General features: G+C 44.5%; 1 protein-coding gene across 1 annotated transcript in view; it reads left to right on the top strand.

Moving 5' to 3' along the window:
* Positions 1 to 20,180, top strand: part of ATP8B4 (ATPase phospholipid transporting 8B4 (putative)) — a 111,871-nt gene extending 91,691 nt beyond the window's left edge. Inside the window, exons 23-29 of the mRNA XM_081169988.1 lie at positions 2,928 to 3,111; positions 6,445 to 6,668; positions 9,361 to 9,444; positions 11,159 to 11,404; positions 11,575 to 11,713; positions 16,976 to 17,106; positions 18,071 to 20,180. Of these exons, the coding sequence (XP_081026114.1) occupies positions 2,928 to 3,111; positions 6,445 to 6,668; positions 9,361 to 9,444; positions 11,159 to 11,404; positions 11,575 to 11,713; positions 16,976 to 17,106; positions 18,071 to 18,349 (1,287 nt within the window). The 3' untranslated portion in view covers positions 18,350 to 20,180. The remainder of the gene's footprint in view (positions 1 to 2,927; positions 3,112 to 6,444; positions 6,669 to 9,360; positions 9,445 to 11,158; positions 11,405 to 11,574; positions 11,714 to 16,975; positions 17,107 to 18,070) is intronic.
* Positions 20,181 to 21,542: the final 1,362 nt, after the last annotated feature.

Below are 21,542 nucleotides of genomic sequence, written 5' to 3'. Positions count from 1 at the left end.
TTCTCTTCCTCCTCTCTCTGAACTGCTTTCTCTATGGTTGCCCTCGCTCTCCTCTTAAGGCTCCTCATCAATTCATAGACCATGCCAGGCTGCCCATCTCATCTGGGTCCTTTGGTGGCGCAGCAGCAGTACGTCCTAGCGAGCACGGCGGCGTAGGGCAGAGGGGAGGCCCCAGGCAGAGACGCTCAGTTCGGGGGCTGCAAGGAGGATGGTGGCGGAAGGGCCCGAGGCTCCCACCAGTCCCGGCGGGGAGGGGCTCCCGGGGGCCGAGGCTGGTGAGGGGAGGCCGGAGGGGGCCGGGCTGGGCAGCCAAGCAACAGAGTTGGAGCCTCCCTCCTCCCTGGCCGGCAGGGAGGGAGAGGAGCTGCTTCCTTTGAAACAGCTTTTGAAAATTCAAGGGACATCCATCAATAAGAGACAGCAGTGGGACATGGCGCTGGGATAAGGGAGTTTCCCACCAAATAAGGGATGCTTGACAGCTCTGCCCAGCAGCCCCAACCATCATGGCCAAAATCTGGAGGCCGTTACATTGGCAACCTCTGATTTAGAAGTTTGGTATGTGTTTGTGGTAGACAACTGAAGGCCAAACCACACCTGATGAAGGAAATTTGTATCTCAAGATCCTGTTTTGTTTTTAAATTAAAAAAGGATTTTTTTTGGGGGGGGGTGTTATTTGCACATTTTCTCATGCAATTTCCACAATCTGAATCTGCCCCAAGCCTGCCTGGTGCACGCCTTTTAAAAGTGAAAAGTGTACCACTGTAAGCAGATGACAACATTAGCAGGATTTTAATAACACCTGTAACAAACACTGTGGACAATATGGATGGATACAACATATGGATTATGAAATAATATGCAACTGAAAAGGTTGACAATAGGAAGTCTGGAGATTCAGAGAAATCTCTAAATATAGATATGTATTTGGTATTGTTATAACTTTATACTTGAAAAATCAAAGAAAATTTATTTCCAAAAAATTAAAAATAAAAGTGATAAGTGTGTATAATACACACCAGCCTCCTGCATCAGCTGTGGTTTGGCCAATTGCTACCAAAATTTGCTACCTGAAGAAGAACATTGGCTTGAAACATGTAGGTTGGCTATTTTATAAACTAAACAGAGTTGTCATTTTTCTTCTCTCTGTGTGTGTTTCTAATGGCCACTTACTTGGTCAGGAGGTGGGTGGCAGTTGTGGCACAGTGCAGCAGTTTCTCACAAACCCAGGGGGCGAACTGACTTTGCCATGGTGACTTTGCCTCCCTAGCCAGCCACCAACCTGAAGTTTGAATTTGCCCTATCAGGGACAAGCAGGGTGTGTGTGGACTGGACTGGAGAAGTCTTTGCTGTGTGCACGTGTTTTAACATTGTGTTTTGTTGTCATCTTTTCCATGGATATGCTCAGTATCTAACTTCATTTGCTTAGAAGATTGATTGTAATGTTCACTTTGAGAATGTGTGCCTGTTAGAGGCTTATATCTCCCCCAAGAGGCTCAGTGGTTTAGACCACAGCGCCACCCGTGTCCCAGAAGGTTGGCGGTTCAAATCCCCGCGACAGGGCGAGCTCCCGTTGCTCTGTCCCAGCTCCTGCCAACCTAGCAGTTCGAAAGCACGTCAAAGTGCAAGTAGATAAATAGGTACCGCTGTGGTTGAAAGGTAAACGCCCGTTTCCATGCACTCTGGTTTCTGCCACGGTCCTCCGTGCGCCAGAAGCGGTTTAGTCATGCTGGCCACATGACCCAGAAAACTGTGTGTGGACAAACGCCGGCTCCCTCGGCCTGAAAGCAAGATGAGCACCACAGCCCTATAGTCGCCTTTGACTGGACTTAACCGTCCAGGTCCTTTGCCTTTTTATATCTCCCCCACATAGCCCCAGCAATATATAGCAAAAAAAACCCAAAAAGCAGCAGAAAAATTATGGGACGGAGTGTCATCAAACCCGTGCTGGATTACCCAATAAGCAGCCAAAGCATGTGCTTAGAGCACCAGCAAAACAGGGGCACTCTATTATCTATCTATCTATCTATCTATCTATCTATCTATCTATCTATCTATCATCTATCTATCTATCTATCTATCTATCTATCTATCTAGCTATCATCTATCATCTTATTTACATTTGGTATTTCAAAAAAATCAAAATCAAATAGTCATCATGGAAAAAATCAGAACTTCCTTTCACTGCACTGCACACTCTTACCCCATTTTCCTGTGTTCATTTTATACCATATTGGCCCGAATATAAGCTGCACCTGAATATAAGCCGCACCTTTAAAATTCCAGGGGTGGGGGGGGGGGAGAAAAAAAGACAATACCTGAATATAAGCCGCTCCCTTAAAATTCTGCAGGCACTCATACCTGTTCTGTTTTACCATATGTCTGTTTCAGCAGCGATATCGTAAAAGCCAATTTTTGTAAGGTCGCGAATTTAACTTCTCATAGTCAGAATTTGAAAAAAAAGGGAGGCTTATATTCAGGCCAATACAGCAACTTATCCCTTTGTGAACCTAGCGACCTCCTACTAACGTAGATCAAAATAATGTAAGGAAATCAGACCCTGCCATGTGTTGTATTTTATTTTTATTCGTTTGAATTTTAGGGTTTAGTATTTTGAATTATGCATGTGAGAGACGCCATAATCTTTTCAGTGTGCGGGGCCTCTAAAGGTCTTAGTCTGGCCCAGCAACAAACCCATCATTTCTGTGTCTGCACATATTGGCAGCCAAGGACTTTGACCAGAAGCAGGGAAATGTTTTCTGCAATGACTGTACATCATACATTTCTTCTTGCTATATATTACCATGGAAATATGTGGGGCAGATGCAGGTCAATGATGATGTCGGATAATAATAATAATAAAAGGTGTGGCAGCACTCATTGGGGTCTTGATTTGCAGCTGTTTCATGGGTAACCCTTTCTTTTCGCAGGCTTATGCACTTGAGGCTGATCTGGAAAATGAGTTCGTGGAAGCTGCATGTGCTTGTAAAACTGTGATCTGCTGCAGAGTCACTCCCTTGCAGAAAGCGCAAGTTGTGGAGCTGGTTAAAAAGCACAAGAAAGCCATCACCTTGGCCATAGGAGATGGAGCCAACGATATTGGCATGATAAAAAGTAAGACGATATTCTGTATCCTGGCTAGGAATGGTGAGAAATTTCAGCTATGTGCGTGTCGAGACCCCGCAGCCACCCCCTCGTTGGAAATAACTCACACAAGGACACGGATATTAGGTTTATGTTATTGGGCAAATTTTGGCCACAACTTTATTGAAATTACAGAATGTGAGCCGTATTGGCTTAGTCATTGATTGGACCTGACTATATCTGACTCCTGCCCATTGTGCAGGAAGTCCCAGTAAGGGTAAGCCACCGGTAGGGGGAGCCCTGTTGATGCGAACCAACTCAAGCTCCCCCTGGTCTTCCCGTCGGGGTCGTGTCAAGGCCTTAGCCCCCCAGCCGGGCTTCAGACTAGATCAACACCCCCGGATTCCTTTAACAAAATACCGTTAAGCATGGAGGGCCAGGTGATGGCCACACCTCACCTCCCCCACACAAGGTCAAACAATGCCTAACCGCAACCCTAACAAAGTTGTGACGATTGCTACGAGGTAGGAGAAAACCAAGTGGCCAATGCCAATTTGCCTAGTGGAAAAATTCCTACCAGGCCCCTCGGACAACCAAGGCGACCAACCAAAGTCCATAGCAAGGCCATTGCCTAACCTGCAAAATAGGGAGGGAGGGCAGGTGATTGAGGAAGCGAGCCAAAGAGGAAGTCCTCTGACTCACTCCTCTGTTTATACGGCCCTGGCCATGCCCCCTCGGCCAGCGGGGTACCCCAGGCAACGGACTGGGTGGGGAGTGGGTGGCCACGTGGTCTACCGCAACTCCTCCCCACTGGGAAGTGGAGCAGATTTATCACAACAAACTTCTTAAGTATCCCCTCATGTGAAGAATAGTGAAACTCTGGGGGAGAAAATCCCTTCTGCTTTGCTTTCGAAGGGAGGGATGCTAAGCACAGGAGGACTTGGGTCAATATGCATCCATTAGGGATGCGGGTGGCGCTGTGGTCTAAACCGCTGAGCCTCTTGGGCTTGCCAATCAGAAGGTCGGGGGTTTGAATCCCTGTGATGGAGTGAGCTCCTGTTGCTCTGTCCCAGCTCCTGCCAGCCTAGCAGTTCAAAAGCACACCAGCGCAAGTAGATAAATAGGTACTGCTGCAGCGGGAAGGTAAACAGCGTTTCCGTATGCTTGGGTTTTTGTCACGGTATTCTGTTGCTCCAGAAGCCATGTAGTCATGCTGGCCACATGACTTGGAAAGCTGTCCGTGGACAAATGCAGGCTCCCTCAGCCTGAAAAGTAAGATGAGCGCCACAACCTCAGTCGCCTTTGACTGGACTTAACCATCCAGGGGTCCTTTACCTTTACCTATTAGGCCCTGGAACTCACTTCCAAGTAAATGCATTTGGGATTGGTGTGCCAGGTGTTAGAGAAGATATGGCAGATTGAGATGCATATTGTGTAGGGAATGAAGGAAGCAGTGGTGCATGTTTTTAGTTTGCTAGAGTTGACCATTTTTTAAAATTATTTTTTTGCCTAAAGTGGATTTGCCTAAAGTGCATTTTAATGGGGTTTGCCAACTGAGAAATTCTGATGAAACCAAATAAGAATAGCCATTTTGTGCAAATAAAGGTATCAAACAGCCAATTAAAGGGCTCATGTGTAGGACACCCTCAGGATTATTTCCTGTTCATTATTATATGTTTGGTTGGATGTATAGGATTTGGGATTGTGCCCATTCCGAATGTCCCTCCATGTCAAATGAGTCTTATATATCTGGGAAGTTAACACCTCAAGGAGAAGACTAAGAAGCTCTGAAATCTAAATTTCAGCGTGGATTTGAATGGAGAGGTTGCCACAGAGTATTCTTCTTCTACGTGATCTTTCCTTTGAATTATCTGCCCTGTTAGAATGCTCAGAAAGAGGTTCTTTAAATTCTTGGGCATCTAAAGGCAAGAACTAAAGGAATGTTAGTGAACTATAGGACTTCAAACATTACAAATATGACCTCTAGCCTCTTGAGTATCATCTAATTGTACACAGGCAATCCAAATTAAACGGGATTAATGTTCCAGTTGGTGAAGTATTCCAAAGTATAATGAGGTACCATGGGAAGTAATCATCATTAGAATAACCCCTAATATGCAGCACTGATAATGCTCCTGAAATATGGTTTGTTCTCTTGCTAAAAAAGAGAACATAATTTTGCAGTTTTTTAAAGCAAGCCCTCAGGAAAACCCATAGGTGATTTACTACAAAATTTGTCCCAATATACACATTTGTGTGCAGTTTTTGCAAAGCAATTTTCCTTATGGCATTTTGTATGTTATTTTCGCTAAAAACATGCATTTTTATGTACACTTTTCTCAGTGGATACATTTCCGTGCACATTACTTGGCTAGAGAATTGCATAGCAAAATTCAGAGAAGTGCAAATTTTGGATGTCTGTGTCTCAGTCCTTGTATTGTTTCAGAAAGTGCAAATTAGGGAGCTTCACCTTTAAATGTGAACTGACTAAAATTTATCCTCCTTCCCTAAGTGGGTATAAGATTGCAGGCTTGCAATATTCCACTTTGCTGCTGGTACAAAGATAGGAACATAGAAAGCTGTATTATACTTATCCAGATTGCTAGCTCAGTGTTGATTCCTAAACTGCCTGGCAACTGTTCTCCATGATTTCAGATAGGAAGTCTTTGCCCTAACCCACCTGGAGGTAAGGATGGTAGGATCTGTCAGTTTCTTTTTTTCCCCTGCTCTTAAATTCAGCTCTCCACATTTTTGTAGCAATCTTTTTTCTTATTTCAGAATCCTCATGAAGATTCATAAGCACTGTAGCATGAATTTCTCCTAAGAAACATATTTTTGCATGCATGTTCGAATTAATATCCACCTTTTTTGCAAGCAATTTCTCCTCATAAATTGCATTTTTGATGAGTTATCTTCACTAATATATTCATTTTTATTCACCCTTCCTTCTAATATGTGCATTTTTTTGTAAACAATGGTTGAGTGGCTAAACCAAAATGAGAGTGAATTCTGAAGGAGAGCGGTGTTTCGGTTTGCAAGGATGAATTTGGTCGGCTCACATGTAAATTCAAACTGAATTTCATTTCTCCCCCTCCCCAGGAAAAGAAGATGCTGGTCCACCCCCTGAGATACGTTCAGTGGCCGCTGTTTAACTTCTCGTTTTTTGTTATTTTAAAAAAAATAAATTGATTTTTTTAACCAAAAAAGGTGCCAGCCTAAGATAAAAAAAGGAAAGGAAACAGAATGGACTATTTAAGGCGTCACAGCCTGGAAGGACAAAAGTAGAAAGATACAGCATATTTGGGTTTTTTTAATTGCTACACATTTTCATTTATTTCCCTGTGGTTGTTTGTTTGCTTGCAGGTGCCCATATAGGTGTCGGCATCAGTGGCCAGGAAGGCAGTCAGGCAATTCTGAACAGTGATTATTCTTTTGCTCAGTTCAGATACCTCCAAAGACTCTTGCTTGTTCATGGCAGGTGGTCATACTTCCGGATGTGCAAGTTCTTGTGTTACTTCTTCTACAAAAACGTTGCCTTCACTCTGGTCCATTTCTGGTTTGGCTTCTTCTGTGGCTTTTCAGCCCAGGTAGGTTCTTGGCGCTTAGCTTCACAAAGCAGAAAAGAAAACGTTTCCTCCTAAGTGTTTAATAGGACTAGTTTCTTAAAGCCTGCTTTTGGTTTTTTGGTAGATGACAGAAAACAAACACAACTGTTCAGATGCCTTGTTGAAACTCAGATAACATGGTAATGTTAAGATAAATACCGTATTTTTTGCTCTATGACTCACTTTTTTCCTCCTAAAAAGTAAGGGGAAATGTGTGTGCGTCTTATGGAGTGAATGCAGGCTGCGCAGCTATCCCAGAAGCCAGAACAGCAAGAAGGATTGCTGCTTTCACTGCGCAGCGATCCTTCTTGCTCTTCTGGCTTCTGAGATTCAGAATATTTTTTTTCTTGTTTTCCTCCTCCAAAAACTAGGTGCGTCTTGTGGTCTGGTGTGTCTAATAGAGTGAAAAATACGGTAATTCTGCATGCGTTGACACCCCCCTGTAATCAATCAGTAGCTGAACTGGGTTCCACACAGTCACAAAAACAAATGAACTGAAAAACATCTCAAAAACTCAAAAATGGCAAAAACAAAAGTGCCAAACTTAATCTGTTCTGGAAGTCCGTTTGACTTCCGAAATGTTCGAAAACCAAGGCACAGCTTCTGATTGGTGCAGGCACCTTGGAAACAATAGCTGACAGCTGCATCAGACATTCAGCTTCTGAAAAATGTTCCAAAACTGGAACACTTCTGGGTTTTCGGCATTTGGGAACAAAGGCATTTGAGAACCAAGGTACCACTGTAATAGTAATTATCTGAGTCTGCTTGTTGCTCAGACTAGGAACATAGGAAGCTGCCTTAGCCTATCTCACTCAGTGTTGCCTACACGGGCTGGCAGCAGTTCTCATACAGGGGTCTCCTAGCTTTACCTAGAGATGCTGGGAACATACTTGTCAAACTACAATCCTCTGGTTCACTGAAGAAGCTGTGATGAGTTAAAACCAATCAAAAATCAGAATACATGTGTAGTATCAACATACTCCTGCCTGCCTCCTATGCTCTTAAACCTAACAAGAGTTTATCAGTTGCCTGGTCCCATACACTTGTCTGCATCTTCAGAAAGTAAGGTCTCAAGCCAATTACAAGTATTTTGTCTCCTAGCTTTATTTATCTTATTTACGACTGTCAGAGCTGCTTCAAGATCCTAGCTCACAGAGGATCACGCTAGCCAGCGGTCATTAAGTAAAAGTCTTTATTGAGTTACAGTTTCCATTCTCAAGCTGCTGCGTGCAACTCTACGTCTAATGGCTAGATCGGCGAAGCTCCGTCTGAGTCTCCGCCCCTTGTGCACCAACTTAATATCCTAGCCCTGCTCCACCTTTTCCGCCTGACTGTTCTCCTCTGGGTCCCTGTGCCCCCCGGGGTCTCTTCCTTCCGGGATTCTTCTGACGCCGACCCCCCGGAACTCCCTGCCTCCTTGCGCCGGGCTTTAGGACCTGGCTCCCTTTCCTGGCTGCCTACTGCGTCACTTTCCTGTGCATTTGAACTTGGCGCGCGCGCCCAACCTTCCACTTTCCGTCTGACCGTTTCTTCGCTCCCCGATGGAGGTGTGGCCACTCCTGACTCGTGCCCTCCCCCCTGTTGCGAGCTGCCAGCGCTTGATCTCTGGCGCTCTTCCTCTTCCCTGCTCTCTGGCTGTGACGCTGGTCCCGATTTCCAACTGCTCTCCTCTGAGTCCCCTCTGGCTCTATCTTCCTGGGGTGTCCCCCTAGGCTCCCCCCTTGCCCTGGCCACTGGTGCTCCTTTCTGTGAATCTTCTGATTCACTGGAAAGACTCGGAGATCTCGGGTCGTCGTCATCACTCATCTTTTCTTCTGCCTCCTCCCCCTCGCTCTCTGTTTCCTCCCTTGCCCTTGCCTCTGCTCCTGATCCCCTGACAACGACAATATGCCATTGTCAAACTGGGCTTCAAGGAAAAGTTTCCTTAACAAAATGTGGGAACAATTATCCTGTCCATGAATATGTTTTTAATTTAATTTAATTTAATTGCAATAAAGCCAAACTGTATAAAAACTCATGGTGAAAAGCTTATTTTATTTTATTTTATTTATTTTAATAGCATGGGAGTTCTTGTCTCCTCTCAGAGGTTTGTGATAACCTTCTAGATTCTGATTATCTGCGAAATAGTCGTTTACCCCACCCAGTGTTATTCCCCAAAGCCATTGGTTAATGCAGTGGCTGGCTAATGTTTCAGAAAGAATACTTGCTGTTCAACTCTGTTCATTTCTCCAGTGCATTTTTTTGCTAATTGTCCAAATGGGAAACAGATGATTAGGGCACTTCCCATTTATATGGAAATGCTGCTTCTTATGTGTTTATAAATCCCCTTACAACTTCAGGAATGTAAAAGATATGAGTAACTGTGACTTTTACGAGACCGGTTCCTAGGAGGTCCGTCTCGCAGAATGGAATGTCTGAAGTAGAGAATATCACAAATTGCGATTTGTACAACTTTATCCGCTAGGCTCCCTGCTTACCGAAATGCTAAGAAGACCTAGGTATAAGTCTACGCTGAACTTTGTAGGAGAACTCAAAGCCTGGGGATCTGGGCTGCCTTCTGCTTCTGTGCCTACAAGAAAAAGAATAAAATATGAAAGGGGCAGTACTATTTATTTATTTGAAAGGTGACATCTCTGATCATACTTTTAACTTTCTATTTGTGTTATCTTTTCAGACTGTTTATGACCAGTGGTTTATCACCCTCTTCAATATTGTATATACTTCTCTGCCTGTACTAGCGATGGGATTGTTTGATCAGGTACACATTTTGGCATATTCTAGATTAATCTGCCTTCAGCACAGTCCATCCAGCAACTTCTCTGCCCAGGGATATATATAGCAATCCCTCTAAAAGGGGAAGAAGCCAGATTTGATTTGAATCTGGAGTCAACACTCAGGTGTTACAGTCCCAGTTTATGCCTAACCTTAAGAGCTGAGATTACAAACTAAGACAAAAATCTGCCGTGGTGGAAGGCTTCAGATATTAAGGATACAGCATGCAGCCAGTTTGTTAAAGGTGTCTGGGACCCAGAGGAACAGAAGGTTCTTGGCACCTGGCAATTGCAAGTCTAATTGCAAGAATTCGTGCCTCATGAGATCTGTATAGCACAGTCTCCCTTTCCTTTCAGTTATGAAATCAGTTGCGCTCCCCTAAATCTGTCTCTGCTGATGGCAACTGCTTTGGGTAGCATAGATTCCATCCCTCACTCTTTATTCCAGCTCATAGGAACAGTGATTGAATTCCCCCCCCCCAAAAAAAAAAACACCTCTGGCTTTATATACACTATTTTCACAATGGGTCCCACGTGATTGGTTGATTCTGCTCTACTCCTGGAGCTTGATTGGGCTGTTCCTGCAGGCCAATTGGATGCAGCATTCTAGGGTCCTCCCTGCCTATTGTTCTAGTGATAGGCTGATTCACTTCCTCTTGTGGCCTGATTGGGTTGCTCCTGCAGGCCAATCAGGTTGCTGCCTTCTAGGATCCTACTAGCTTATTGTTCTCGGACCCAGGCTCAGTACATAACACACACATTTAATGTCATCTCTAGTTTGACCATTGGATGTGCACATTGATATTAAAAAGAGTATGCTGAGATGGCTAAAATGACTGGAAAAATCAGGAGCCAGGATGATAAAAACTTTAGCAAGGACTGGGGGGGGGGTGTAATTTATTTGAGGGAACACTCTAAACAGTTAAAAACATTAGCAGGATTGAAATAACACTTGCAGTCTGAAAAGAACTATGGATATAAATAGAATTTTATGGACAAATAGAGGATGATATGGTATGCAGTAGAAAATGGTTATTAGCGGACTCCACGGAGGGGAGGAAGGAAGTCCGAGAATTCGGAGAATTCTACACTTTTTTGTTCTATTATATGTGTGAATGTAAAATTAAATTGTAAATCCAGTAAAAAATTATAGATAGATGATAGGTAGACAGACAGACAGACAGACAGACAGACAGATATTAAAAAGAGTAAATAAAAAGGTATTGGGGTTTGCTTCTGGGGTCATACTGAAAATGAAAGTCCTTTTGCCTCTGATATGCCCATCCTTTAAACTACTGAATTTAACAACAACAACAACAACAACAATTTATTATTTGTACCCCGCCCATCTGGCTGGGTTTCCCCAGCCACTCTGGGCGGCTTCCACAAAGACCAAAAATACACTAAGATATTACACATTAAAAACTTCCCTGAACAGGGCTGCCTTCAGATGTCTTCTGAATGCCAGGTAGTTGTTTATCTCTTTGACATCTGGTGGGAGGGCGTTCCACAGGGCGGGCGCCACTACCGAGAAGGCCCTCTGCCTGGTTCCCTGTAGCTTTGCTTCTCACAATGAGGGAACCGCCAGAAGGCCCTCGGAGCTGGACCTCAGTGTCCGGGCAGAATGATGGAGGTAGAGATGTTCCTTCATCGTTGGACGTCATGATGCTGTTAAAACTCAAGTCGATGCCTATTTTGCAGGATGTGGATGAGCAGAGCTGCCTCCGTTTTCCAAAGCTGTATGAACCTGGGCAATTAAATCTCCTCTTCAACAAGCGCAGATTTTTCATCTGCATAGCACATGGAATCTACACGTCGGTCGTTCTTTTCTTCATCCCCTATGGTGCTTTTTATGATGCAGTTGGAGAAGATGGGAACCATATTGCTGACTACCAGTCTTTCGCAGTCACAGTTGCAACCTCTTTGATCATAGTGGTCAGTGTTCAGGTAAAGAGAAAAAAGGCTGATAATCATTTAATTATTGAGACTCCCCCTCCCTCCAAATTTGTATGCGGTACTGCAGTGCTGAGATAAATATGTACGACTGATGTCCTCTAATAACCGTATGCGTTAATACTGTTACCTCCATGCCTAAATGCATATTATTTGTTTTGCAGATTGCACTCGATACCAGCTATTGGACAGGAATTAATCACTTCTTCATCTGGGGTAGCATCGCTGTGTATTTTGCCATTTTGTTTGCGATGCACAGCGATGGCATTTTTTATTTATTTCCCAACCACTTCCCTTTTGTAGGTGAGTAAAGAATCACCGAGTGGGCAAAACAATGCTCATGCAGGTAACCATATAAAGGTAAAAGGTAAAGGACTCCTGGATGATTAAATCCAGTCAAAGGCGACTATGGGGTTGGGGCGCTCATCTTGCTTTCAGGCCGAGGGAGCTGGTGTTTGTCCACAGACAGCTTTCCGGGTCATGTGGCCAGCAGGACTAAACTGCTTCTCACACAACAGGACACTGTGACGGAAGCCAGAGCACAGGGAAATACCATTTCCCTTCCTGCCATAGTGGTACCTATTTATCTACTTGCACTGGTATGCTTTCGAACTGCTAGGTTGGCAGGAGCTGGGACAGAGCAACAGGAACTCACCCCGTCACAGGGATTCAAACCACCAACCTTCTGATCGGCAAGCCCAAGAGGCTCAGTGGTTTAGTCTCTATCATATCCTTGGATGTTGGCACCGGTTTGTTTAAATAAATAAATAAATTCCTGGGCTTGTATTTTGGCATGGCCCCGAGGAAAGATAATTTTTCCAGCACTGAGAGGCAGCCGCTGAGGAGGCTTCTCCAAAGGCCCAGTAAGACTGCATACAGTGCGGTCCGGACCACATGCTGTTGGAGAATGTCATTCACCCGAAAGCTTTATTGCAAAAGGCACTGCCAGGAATCGCTAAGCCCCAGATGGACTAGGCTGATGTTAGAGCATGACTCTGTTGCTTCACAAAGTAGCTCTGGTAGCCAAAAGTGAGCAACAGGAAGCAAAGATGCTTCCCTTAAAATGAGGGTGCCTGGAACCGTCTCCTACCATTTGAAGCCTTGAGATAAACAAGTTTATGTCACTGAGAACAGCTGGGGCTTGCTGGACGCCCTCCAGAACAGGGATACCTGTCATTATCTAAACCTTGGACGAAGCTCCCTTAAACAACTTCCAGTCCATCTTTGCTTATGCGTTCTGCCTTTCCCCTCAGACTTTGATCACCGAGGAGGCTAGGAAGTGTGTATCTACCACATCCCAACACAAATATAAATAGGCTGATGGGTCCAAACATGTGTCCAAACAGCTTTATTTTCATTGTGCACTGAAACCATGGTAGAGAGAGGTCACTGTTGGATGGCGTACCCGGTTCTGTCAAACGGGGGTGCGGGAGGGCCAAAGCCAAGGTGAGGCAGGGCAAGAGAGAGGTGGGGAAGTGAGGGGCAACAGAAACAAAGGTGGACCCAGAGGTGAGTGCAGTGCCAGGGAATGCAATGCCAGAGTCTATAGGAGCCAACTCCTAGGGGTTGTGGGCACTTCAGCCGCCACAGTAAAATATTTGAGGGGGCCAGCCCCCCAAGTTGTTGGCCATTCCCATTCAAATGGTGTATGTGTAGAGGTAAAGGGACCCCTGACCATTAGGTCGAGTCGTGACCAACTCTGGGGTTGTGGCGCTCATCTCGCTTTATTGGCCGAGGGAGCCGGCATACAGCTTCCGGGTCATGTGGCCAGCATGACTAAGCCGCTTCTGACGAACCAGAGCAGCGCACAGAAACGCCGTTTACCGTCCCGCCAGAGCGATACCTATTTATCTACTTGCACTTTGACGTGCTTTCAAACTGCTAGGTTGGCAGGAGCAGGGACTGAGCAACAGGAGCTCAGCCCATCGGGGGGATTCGAACCGCCAACTTTCCGATCGGCAAGTCCTAGGCGCTGTGGTTTAACCCACAGTGCCACCCACGTCCCGTGTTATATTACAATATTTAATTCAAGTTGGCACCTCTGCCAAAGTCCCAGTGGCCACACCTGCGCTTGGCATTTAAATCAATACAGTCGTACCTTGGAAGTCAAACGGAATCCATTCCGGAAGTCCGTTCGACTTCCAAAACATTTGGAAACCAAAGGGCGGCTTCTGATGGACTGCAGGAAGCTCTTGCAGCCAGTCGGAAGCCCCGTTGGATGTTCGGGTTTCAAAGAACGTTCACAAACTTGAACACTCACTTCCGGGTCTGCGGCTTTCGGGAGCTGAAACGTCTGAGTACCGAGGCGGCCAAGGTACAACTGTATTGTATCATTTTAAACAGTTATGGCTTCCCTCAAAGAATCCCGGAATTGTAGTTGCTTCAGGGTACTAAGAGTTGTTATTAAGTCAAAAAAAACCCCAGAGTTCCCTTTGAAGAGGGATTGACTCTTAAACCACTCAGGGAATTTATTTCTGTGAGGGAGCCCTCTTAAGAGAGAATTTAAGAGACAATTCTAAGCCCGGTAATATCCGCACCATAAATTCCCAGGAAAGGTAAACTGGCCAAAACACCACCACCACCCCAATATAAATTTGTGGCCCTCTTCTATGTGTCTTCATAAGTTTTAAAAGAAACACAGAGAAAATCTGCCCGTTCCTACAGAAGTGGAACTGGCAGTGAGTAATTGCAAGCAAGCTGATGAGCAGAGTGTACATCATTTTCCCTGTCCTACATATTTCGCAATGCCAACTCTAAATCTATATTATCCTCTGGAATATGTGTGGTATTTTGTATGATGTCACGTTTTTAGATGTTGCCAAAACATGTTGTTCTTTTATTCTCTCTCTCTCTCTCTCTCTGTATAAATATATATATATATATATATATATATATATATATATATATATATATATATATATATATATAGGTTTTGGTGTCTTCGGGTGTCTTCCCGTGTAAGAGTTGGGGTGTCTAGGCGACGTTTCGACGAGGTCTCACTCGTCATCTTCAGGCTGGTGCTTTCGGCTTCTTGTTACTAGAACAGAGCAGGATCTCAGTGTTTGAGTTCCTATAAATACTGTTGAGGGGGTGTGGTGTATAGCCTCCAACGTTCTGGGCAGAGAGGGAGTTCCCAGGTTAGTGTGCCTTTTCTTCTTTTGTTCCTTAATTACTTGAGGGATATCTTGAGTGATTTCTTGAGTGATATTCTGAGTACCACTTAGGAGGGTCATTAGGTGTGGATTAGTTGCTAAAGCTTTCGTGTCTTGACCTCTTGACCTTGTGAAAAGTTTTTCTGAGAAGATGGCTGTACTGCACTTAGTTGTGCTCTGGCTTGGCTTCGTGTATAGGGGCGAGCTGTGGTTTTGTGCCCTGTGCCAGCCAGATCTGTGTAGGGATTGCAGGGGGGTGCAGCATCCGGAGGTGCCACTATGGTTTGGCTACTGGATGGTGTCTGTACTTTATCTGTGGAGAGGGTCTGGGTTTGGGTCTGGTGTGGTTGATTGGAAATGGCGTTCTGTGTGTCTCTGGTTCTGGTGTCGGTTTTTGTGGGGAGGGCTAATTTCCAGATGTCTGGCAGGCGGGACGTGTCGTCACGCTTGTTCATGTTGTGAGGGTGTTTCTCTATCTCGATGGCTTCCATGATTATTCTCTTGTGGTGATGTTCCATGTTAAAGAGCAATTTGGAATCTGCAAAATTAATTTCGTGTCCTGTTTCTTTCATGTGTTGGTAAAGAGAGGAAGTTTTTTCTTCTTTTTTGACGGCATTCTTGTGTTCTGCGATACGTGCATTTATTCGTCTGTTTGTTTGTCCAATGTACGTGGCTGGGCAGACTTTGCAGGGTATTTCATAGACCCCTTGGTTTTCTAACTGGATTTTATCTTTTGGGTTTCTGAGGATATTGGCTATTTTTTGGTTGGTGCAAAAGGCTGTTTTGATATTGTGTTTATGGAGGATTTTGCTAATTTTATCTGTAATGCCCTTGATATAAGGAAGGAGGGCCATGCCATTGTTTTCTTCTGTGTCTTGGTTTTTGGGGGGTGTTTCTTTTTGGATTAGCTTCGTAACCCTGTTTTGTTGGTATCCGTTGGCGATTAACACATTTGAGAGATTCTGTAACTCAGTTGTCAAGTGGTCCTTGTCAGCCAGGCGTTTGGTTCTGGAGATGAGAGTCTTGGCTACGGAGTTTATTTGTGCAGGGTGGTGGTGTGATTGTGCATGTAAGTAGCGGTTGGTGTGTGTTTTTTTCCGGTAGATAGTGTGTCCTAGGGAGCCATCAGGTTTTTTGTAGATTAGGACGTCAAGGAAGGGAAGTTGGTTGTTGGCTTCTATTTCCATAGTGAATTGTATTTTGGGGTGTAGGCTGTTGAGATGTGTGAGGAAGCTATCTAGTTTTTCCTTCCCGTGTGGCCAAATTACAAAGGTGTCGTCAACATATCTGAGCCAAAGTTTGGGTTTGTGTTGTCTAAAGCATTGGTTTCAAAGTGTTCCATGTACAGATTTGCGATGACCGGTGAGAGGGGTGATCCCATAGGTGCTCCTTCTATCTGTTTATATCTTTGTCCATTGTGGATGAAGTACGTGTTGGTTAGGCAGTGGTTGGTCAGGTCCAGGATGTATTCGGGGGGATTGTATTTGTTTTGAATGGCTGTCAAGGCTTCATTAATGGGCACTTGTGTGAAGAGAGATACAACATCGAAGCTCACAAGTAGGTCGTCGGGATGTAGGTTTTGCTTCTTTATTGTTTCTATGAACTGGAAGGAGTTTGTAACGTGTGAAGCGATAGATTCTGCATAGGGCTGAAGTAGCCAAACCATAGTGGCACCTCCGGATGCTGCACCCCCCTGCAATCCCTACACAGATCTGGCTGGCACAGGGCACAAAACCACAGCTCGCCCCTATACACGAAGCCAAGCCAGAGCACAACTAAGTGCAGTACAGCCATCTTCTCAGAAAAACTTTTCACAAGGTCAAGAGGTCAAGACACGAAAGCTTTAGCAACTAATCCACACCTAATGACCCTCCTAAGTGGTACTCAGAATATCACTCAAGAAATCACTCAAGATATCCCTCAAGTAATTAAGGAACAAAAGAAGAAAAGGCACACTAACCTGGGAACTCCCTCTCTGCCCAGAACGTTGGAGGCTATACACCACACCCCCTCAACAGTATTTATAGGAACTCAAACACTGAGATCCTGCTCTGTTCTAGTAACAAGAAGCCGAAAGCACCAGCCTGAAGATGACGAGTGAGACCTCGTCGAAACGTCGCCTAGACACCCCAACTCTTACACGGGAAGACACCCGAAGACACCAAAACCTGCATTCCTGTACCCGTGAAAATCTACGAAAGCATATATATATATATATATATATATATATATATATATATATATATATGCATTTTTGTATAGCTCGTGTAATCTAAGCACTTTAGAATTAGAATCATGTGTTAACCTAAGGAATTAAAGATTGCTTAGCGTGTCCCATTGTCCCACAACTGCAAGCTGTCACCACCCAACTGGTATTCCTACCAAAATATTTCTTTCTCCTGTACTGATGCAGGAAATGCTTGGAACTCCTTGGAGCAGATAAACGTTTGGCTCATCATTCTCTTGACCACTGTGGCTTCCGTTGCGCCCGTGATAGCGTTTCGTTTTCTGAAGATAGATTTGAACCCAACATTGAGTGATCAGGTATGCCACAGCAGTGAAACATTTAAAGCAATTCCAATCCCTTTTATGTACACCTTTTGGGTTCAAGTTGGCTGATGTTGCATTAAATAATCACACAGTACTTTTTTTTAAAGTCCCAAACCATTTTTAATCGGAAAAACTTTTCCAGGAAGATTAGAAAAAGTGCTTTGTGACATCATAGATGCCCAGTTGCTTCAAACTGGGAGAACTTGCCCATTTTGAGCTTGATGCCCAAGAGAAGATTGCTTTCATGTCAACAGTGTGGTGGACATATTTTCCAGCATGGAGTGGTTCCCACTTTATGCATGTACATGCCCTCCCTTTAATGTCAGTCTGGGGATGTTCCTAAAATAGTTTTGAGAACCCTGATTATATTACAGTGGTGATTTTATGTGTGCACCAGGTCCTCTGTTGCGTATTATTTTGGAGCATACAGAACATACCGTATTTTTTGCACCATAACACTCACTTTTTTCCTCCTAAAAAGTAAGGGGAAATGTCTGTGCGTGTTATGGAGGGAATGCCTACGGGTGGCATGCCTACGGATTTTCCTCCTCTAAAAACTACATGCGTGTTATGGTCGGGTGCGTGTTATAGAGCGAAAAATACGGTATATAACAGAGTGGTGAAAATGCTGCAGAGAATATGCCAATGGCTTTAATCAAAATATCCTTTCGCATTTCAAAAGTGTTGTGAAAGCAGTGTATTTGGGGAAAGGAATCCTTGCAGTAGCGGCAACAACATACATTTAAATTTAGGGATTGTGGTTTGGCAAAGGTGTGGCCGAAATCAGAAGTTGTGCTTCCTAGGCCTTCCCTCAAACAACAGGGTGCCGGCCTTTTCACTGGAAACTGATCTGTCAAGGATTTGCCAATATAATTCAGATCTGAAAACTAGTCAGTGTTTACAAAAGGAAGATTATTTTCCATATCAATGTAAACTGTTTTCCCCCTCTTTCCTAAAGGTACAGATTTTGAACAGGGCTCAGAAGAAACAGAGCCCGTTACCGATCCAGATTCACCAAACGCACAGAGCTAGTTCGCGGAGATCGGCTTATGCCTTTTCTCACCAAGAAGGCTTTGGGGAACTTATAACATCTGGAAAGAATATGCGTGTCAACAATATACATTCAGTATTTGGGATAGGAAAAACGATGCAGAATAGCTGGATTGAGAACTTGCGTAAGAGAACATCGGAGTGTGAAATTCAGCTGAGAAAGAACTCCAAGACTATAAATCATTGAGTATGTGGAACAAAAGAGTGTGCTGTTGTTGCACAGAATATTTACACTCTATTTATCTACTTGCATTGGCATGCTTTCAAACAGCTAGATCGACAGGAGCTGGGACAGAGCAACGGGAGCTCACTCCGTCATGGGGATTTGAACCGCTGACCTTCCAATCAGCAAGCCCAAGAGGCTCAGTGGTTTAGACCACAGCGCCACCAGCATCCCATTTGAAGGTGGGACCTTCTGCTGGCAAGGAAGGTGCTGTGCCACTGACCTAATACTTTGGTGTGTTTTTTTCAGAGGGTTGGTGAGGATATGAGAGAGGTATATGGGGATCTGCACCCATATTCCTATTACTTCTGCTTACTAGATATTGCAAGTTTCCATCATGTTTCAAAAGCCTGCCAAATCTATTCCACCACAATATGCACATACATTTTCCTTCCTCCGCTGTTGCACCTGCCTATCCGTACCACATTCAACTGGCTTTAAAACAACCCTCTGTCTCTAACCCTTGGCTGTAATCCCACAAACAAGCTACACCACAGATTGAAGGCGGTGAATATCCTGTGTGAGTGTCTGGAGGTGGCTGGAGGATGGATGGTGGCTAACAGATTGAGGTTGAATCCTGACAATACAGAGGTACTGTTTTGGGGGGATAGGGGGCGAGCAGGTGTGGAGGACTTCCTGGTTCTGAATGGGGTAACTGTGCCCCAGAGAGATCAGGTGTGCAGCCTGGGAGTCATTTTGGACTCACAGCTGTCCATGGAGGCGCAGGTTAATTCTGTGTCCAGGGCAGCTGTCTACCAGCTCCATCTGGTATGCAGGCTGAGACCCTACCAGCCCATGGACTGTCTCGCCAGAGTGGTACATGCTCTAGTTATCTCCCACTTGGACTACTGCAATGCTCTCTATGTGGGGCTACCTTTGAAGGTGACCCGGAAACTACAACTAATCCAGAATGTGGCAGCTAGACTGGTGACTGGGAGCGGCCACCAAGACCATATAACACCAGTCCCAAAAGACCTACATTGGCTCCCAGTACATTTCCAAGAACAATTCAAAGTGTTGGTGCTGACCTTTAAAGCCCTAAATGGCCTTGGCACAGTATACCTGAAGGAGCGTCTCCACCCCTAGCATTCAGCCCGGACACTGAGGTCCAGCTCTGAGGGCCTTCTGGCAGTTCCCTCCCTGCAAGTAGTGTTGTTACAGGGAACCAGGCAGAGGGCCTTCTTGGTAGTGGCACCTGCCCTCTGGAATGCCCTCCCATCAGATGTCAAGGAAATAAACAATTTCATGACTTCTAGAAGACGTCTGAAGGCAACCCTGTTTAGAGAAGTTTTTAACATTTGATATTTTATCGTGTTTTTAATATTCTTTTGGGAGCCGGCCAGTGTGGCTGGGGAAACCCAGCCAACTGAGCACGGTATAAATATATTATTATTATTATTATTATTATTATTATTATTATTATTATTATTGCTATTATTATTGTTATTAAATCCGATTCGTCTCCACTGGAACAGGCAGAATTAACTGCCTTTAGGAAATGCGGGAAGCTGCATTATGCCTGGTCAGCCTCTATTTTTCCATCTAGCCTAGTGATGTCTGTTCTGACTGACAGCAGATCTCCGAGGAAGGGTTTTACTTTCTGAGCCTGCTACCTGGCACTTAAATCTGGAGAACAGTGGGATTGAACCCAGGCTCTTCTACAGACATAAATATACATAATTTTATTTGTATGCTGCCTTTCCACAGTTCAAAAAATGCTCATGCTTTGACTCTGTTCTAAACACATTTATCTATGAAGAATTTGTATATGTTGTTATATTTCTACTGCAGTCATGTATATACTCAATATTTTCTACAAATAAATTATTTTAAATATACAAGCAATCTATGTATGTTTCTTGTGGTGTTCTTTGTCTCCAGTGCCCCCTTCCCTACCCTATAAAAAACGTTATTCAGAATCATGGTTTGCGTGACCCACTAAGGAAGATAAAATAAAATTTCAAGACTGGAATAATTAATTGGACATTTATTCAGAATCCACTTAAATATTACACCCAGTGATGCCAGCTTCTCAAAGTCCTGATAGTTTGTTACACATCGCGTGGCCCCTGCCACCCCCTTGCCTTTTAGCAACCCCCCCCCCCCCAGGAACCACTGATTTAATGGCTCTCTAACTGCTCTAAAAAGGGACATGGGTGGCGCTGTGGGTTAAACCACAGAGCATAGGGCTTGAATCCTCGCGATGGGGTGAGCTCCCGTTTGGTCCCAGCTTCTGCCCACCTAGCAGTTCGAAAGCACGTCAAAGTGCAAGTAGATAAATAGGTACCTCTCCGGCGGGAAGGTAAACGGCGTTTCTGTGCGCTGCTCTGGTTCGCCAGAAGCGGCTTAGTCATGCTGGCCACATGACCCGGAAGCTGTACACCGGCTCCCTCGGCCAATGAAACGAGATGAGCGCCGCAACCCCAGAGTCGGTCACGACTGGACCTAATGGTCAGGGATCCCTTTACCTTTACCTATGATGAGGTCAAATAGGAAACACCAGCTGGAGTCCAACAACATCTGGAGAGCCACAGGTAAGAAGGCATAGTTCTCCATTCCTCTTCTTTCTTCTTTGGCGATCCCTTGTAGCCGAGTAAGATTGTCTTCCACAAACAGGGTTTTAGCAGTGAGTCTGTAAGAGACTGTGGAGGCCAATTCTGGATCCACACATCTTTCCACAGTGGGGACATAGGCTTCCGGGTGAAGGTTAATAACGGTGAGGGTTTGCCAAATGTGCTTTCCTCTTAGCACGTTTCTCCCTTTCGTCCTGAGTTCGAGCATCTTCAAAGCCTATGGCAATTGGAGCACTCGCATGCCAGTGTTTCCCAGTTGTCGGTGTTTATACTACATTTTCAGTGGGTATTTGTATTTGTCCTGTACATTTTTGCCAGCTTAGTAGGAGTCTGTGCTTATATTTTCTAAGTTTACTTAAAACAACACAACTGGCACTTTCACAAGATTATGTTGTGTGTACATCTTTCACAAATATTAGATGTTTCAGCTTCCTGACAATGTTTTTTCTCCCAAGCTCCTTATAGGGATTCTTACTCCATTTCAAAATTTCTAAGAGGACCATTTTCCATTTTAACTTCCGAAGATTATCAAACAGCCAATCATCCCTGCATAGTTTGCCATTCTATACGGATTGGTGCTAAAC

The sequence above is a fragment of the Podarcis bocagei genome (assembly GCF_964188305.1).
Source record: "Podarcis bocagei genome assembly, chromosome: 14".
NCBI lineage: Eukaryota > Metazoa > Chordata > Lepidosauria > Squamata > Lacertidae > Podarcis > Podarcis bocagei.
Note: the sequence above shows the minus strand (reverse complement) of the source record. Positions and strands in the feature narration are given on the sequence as shown.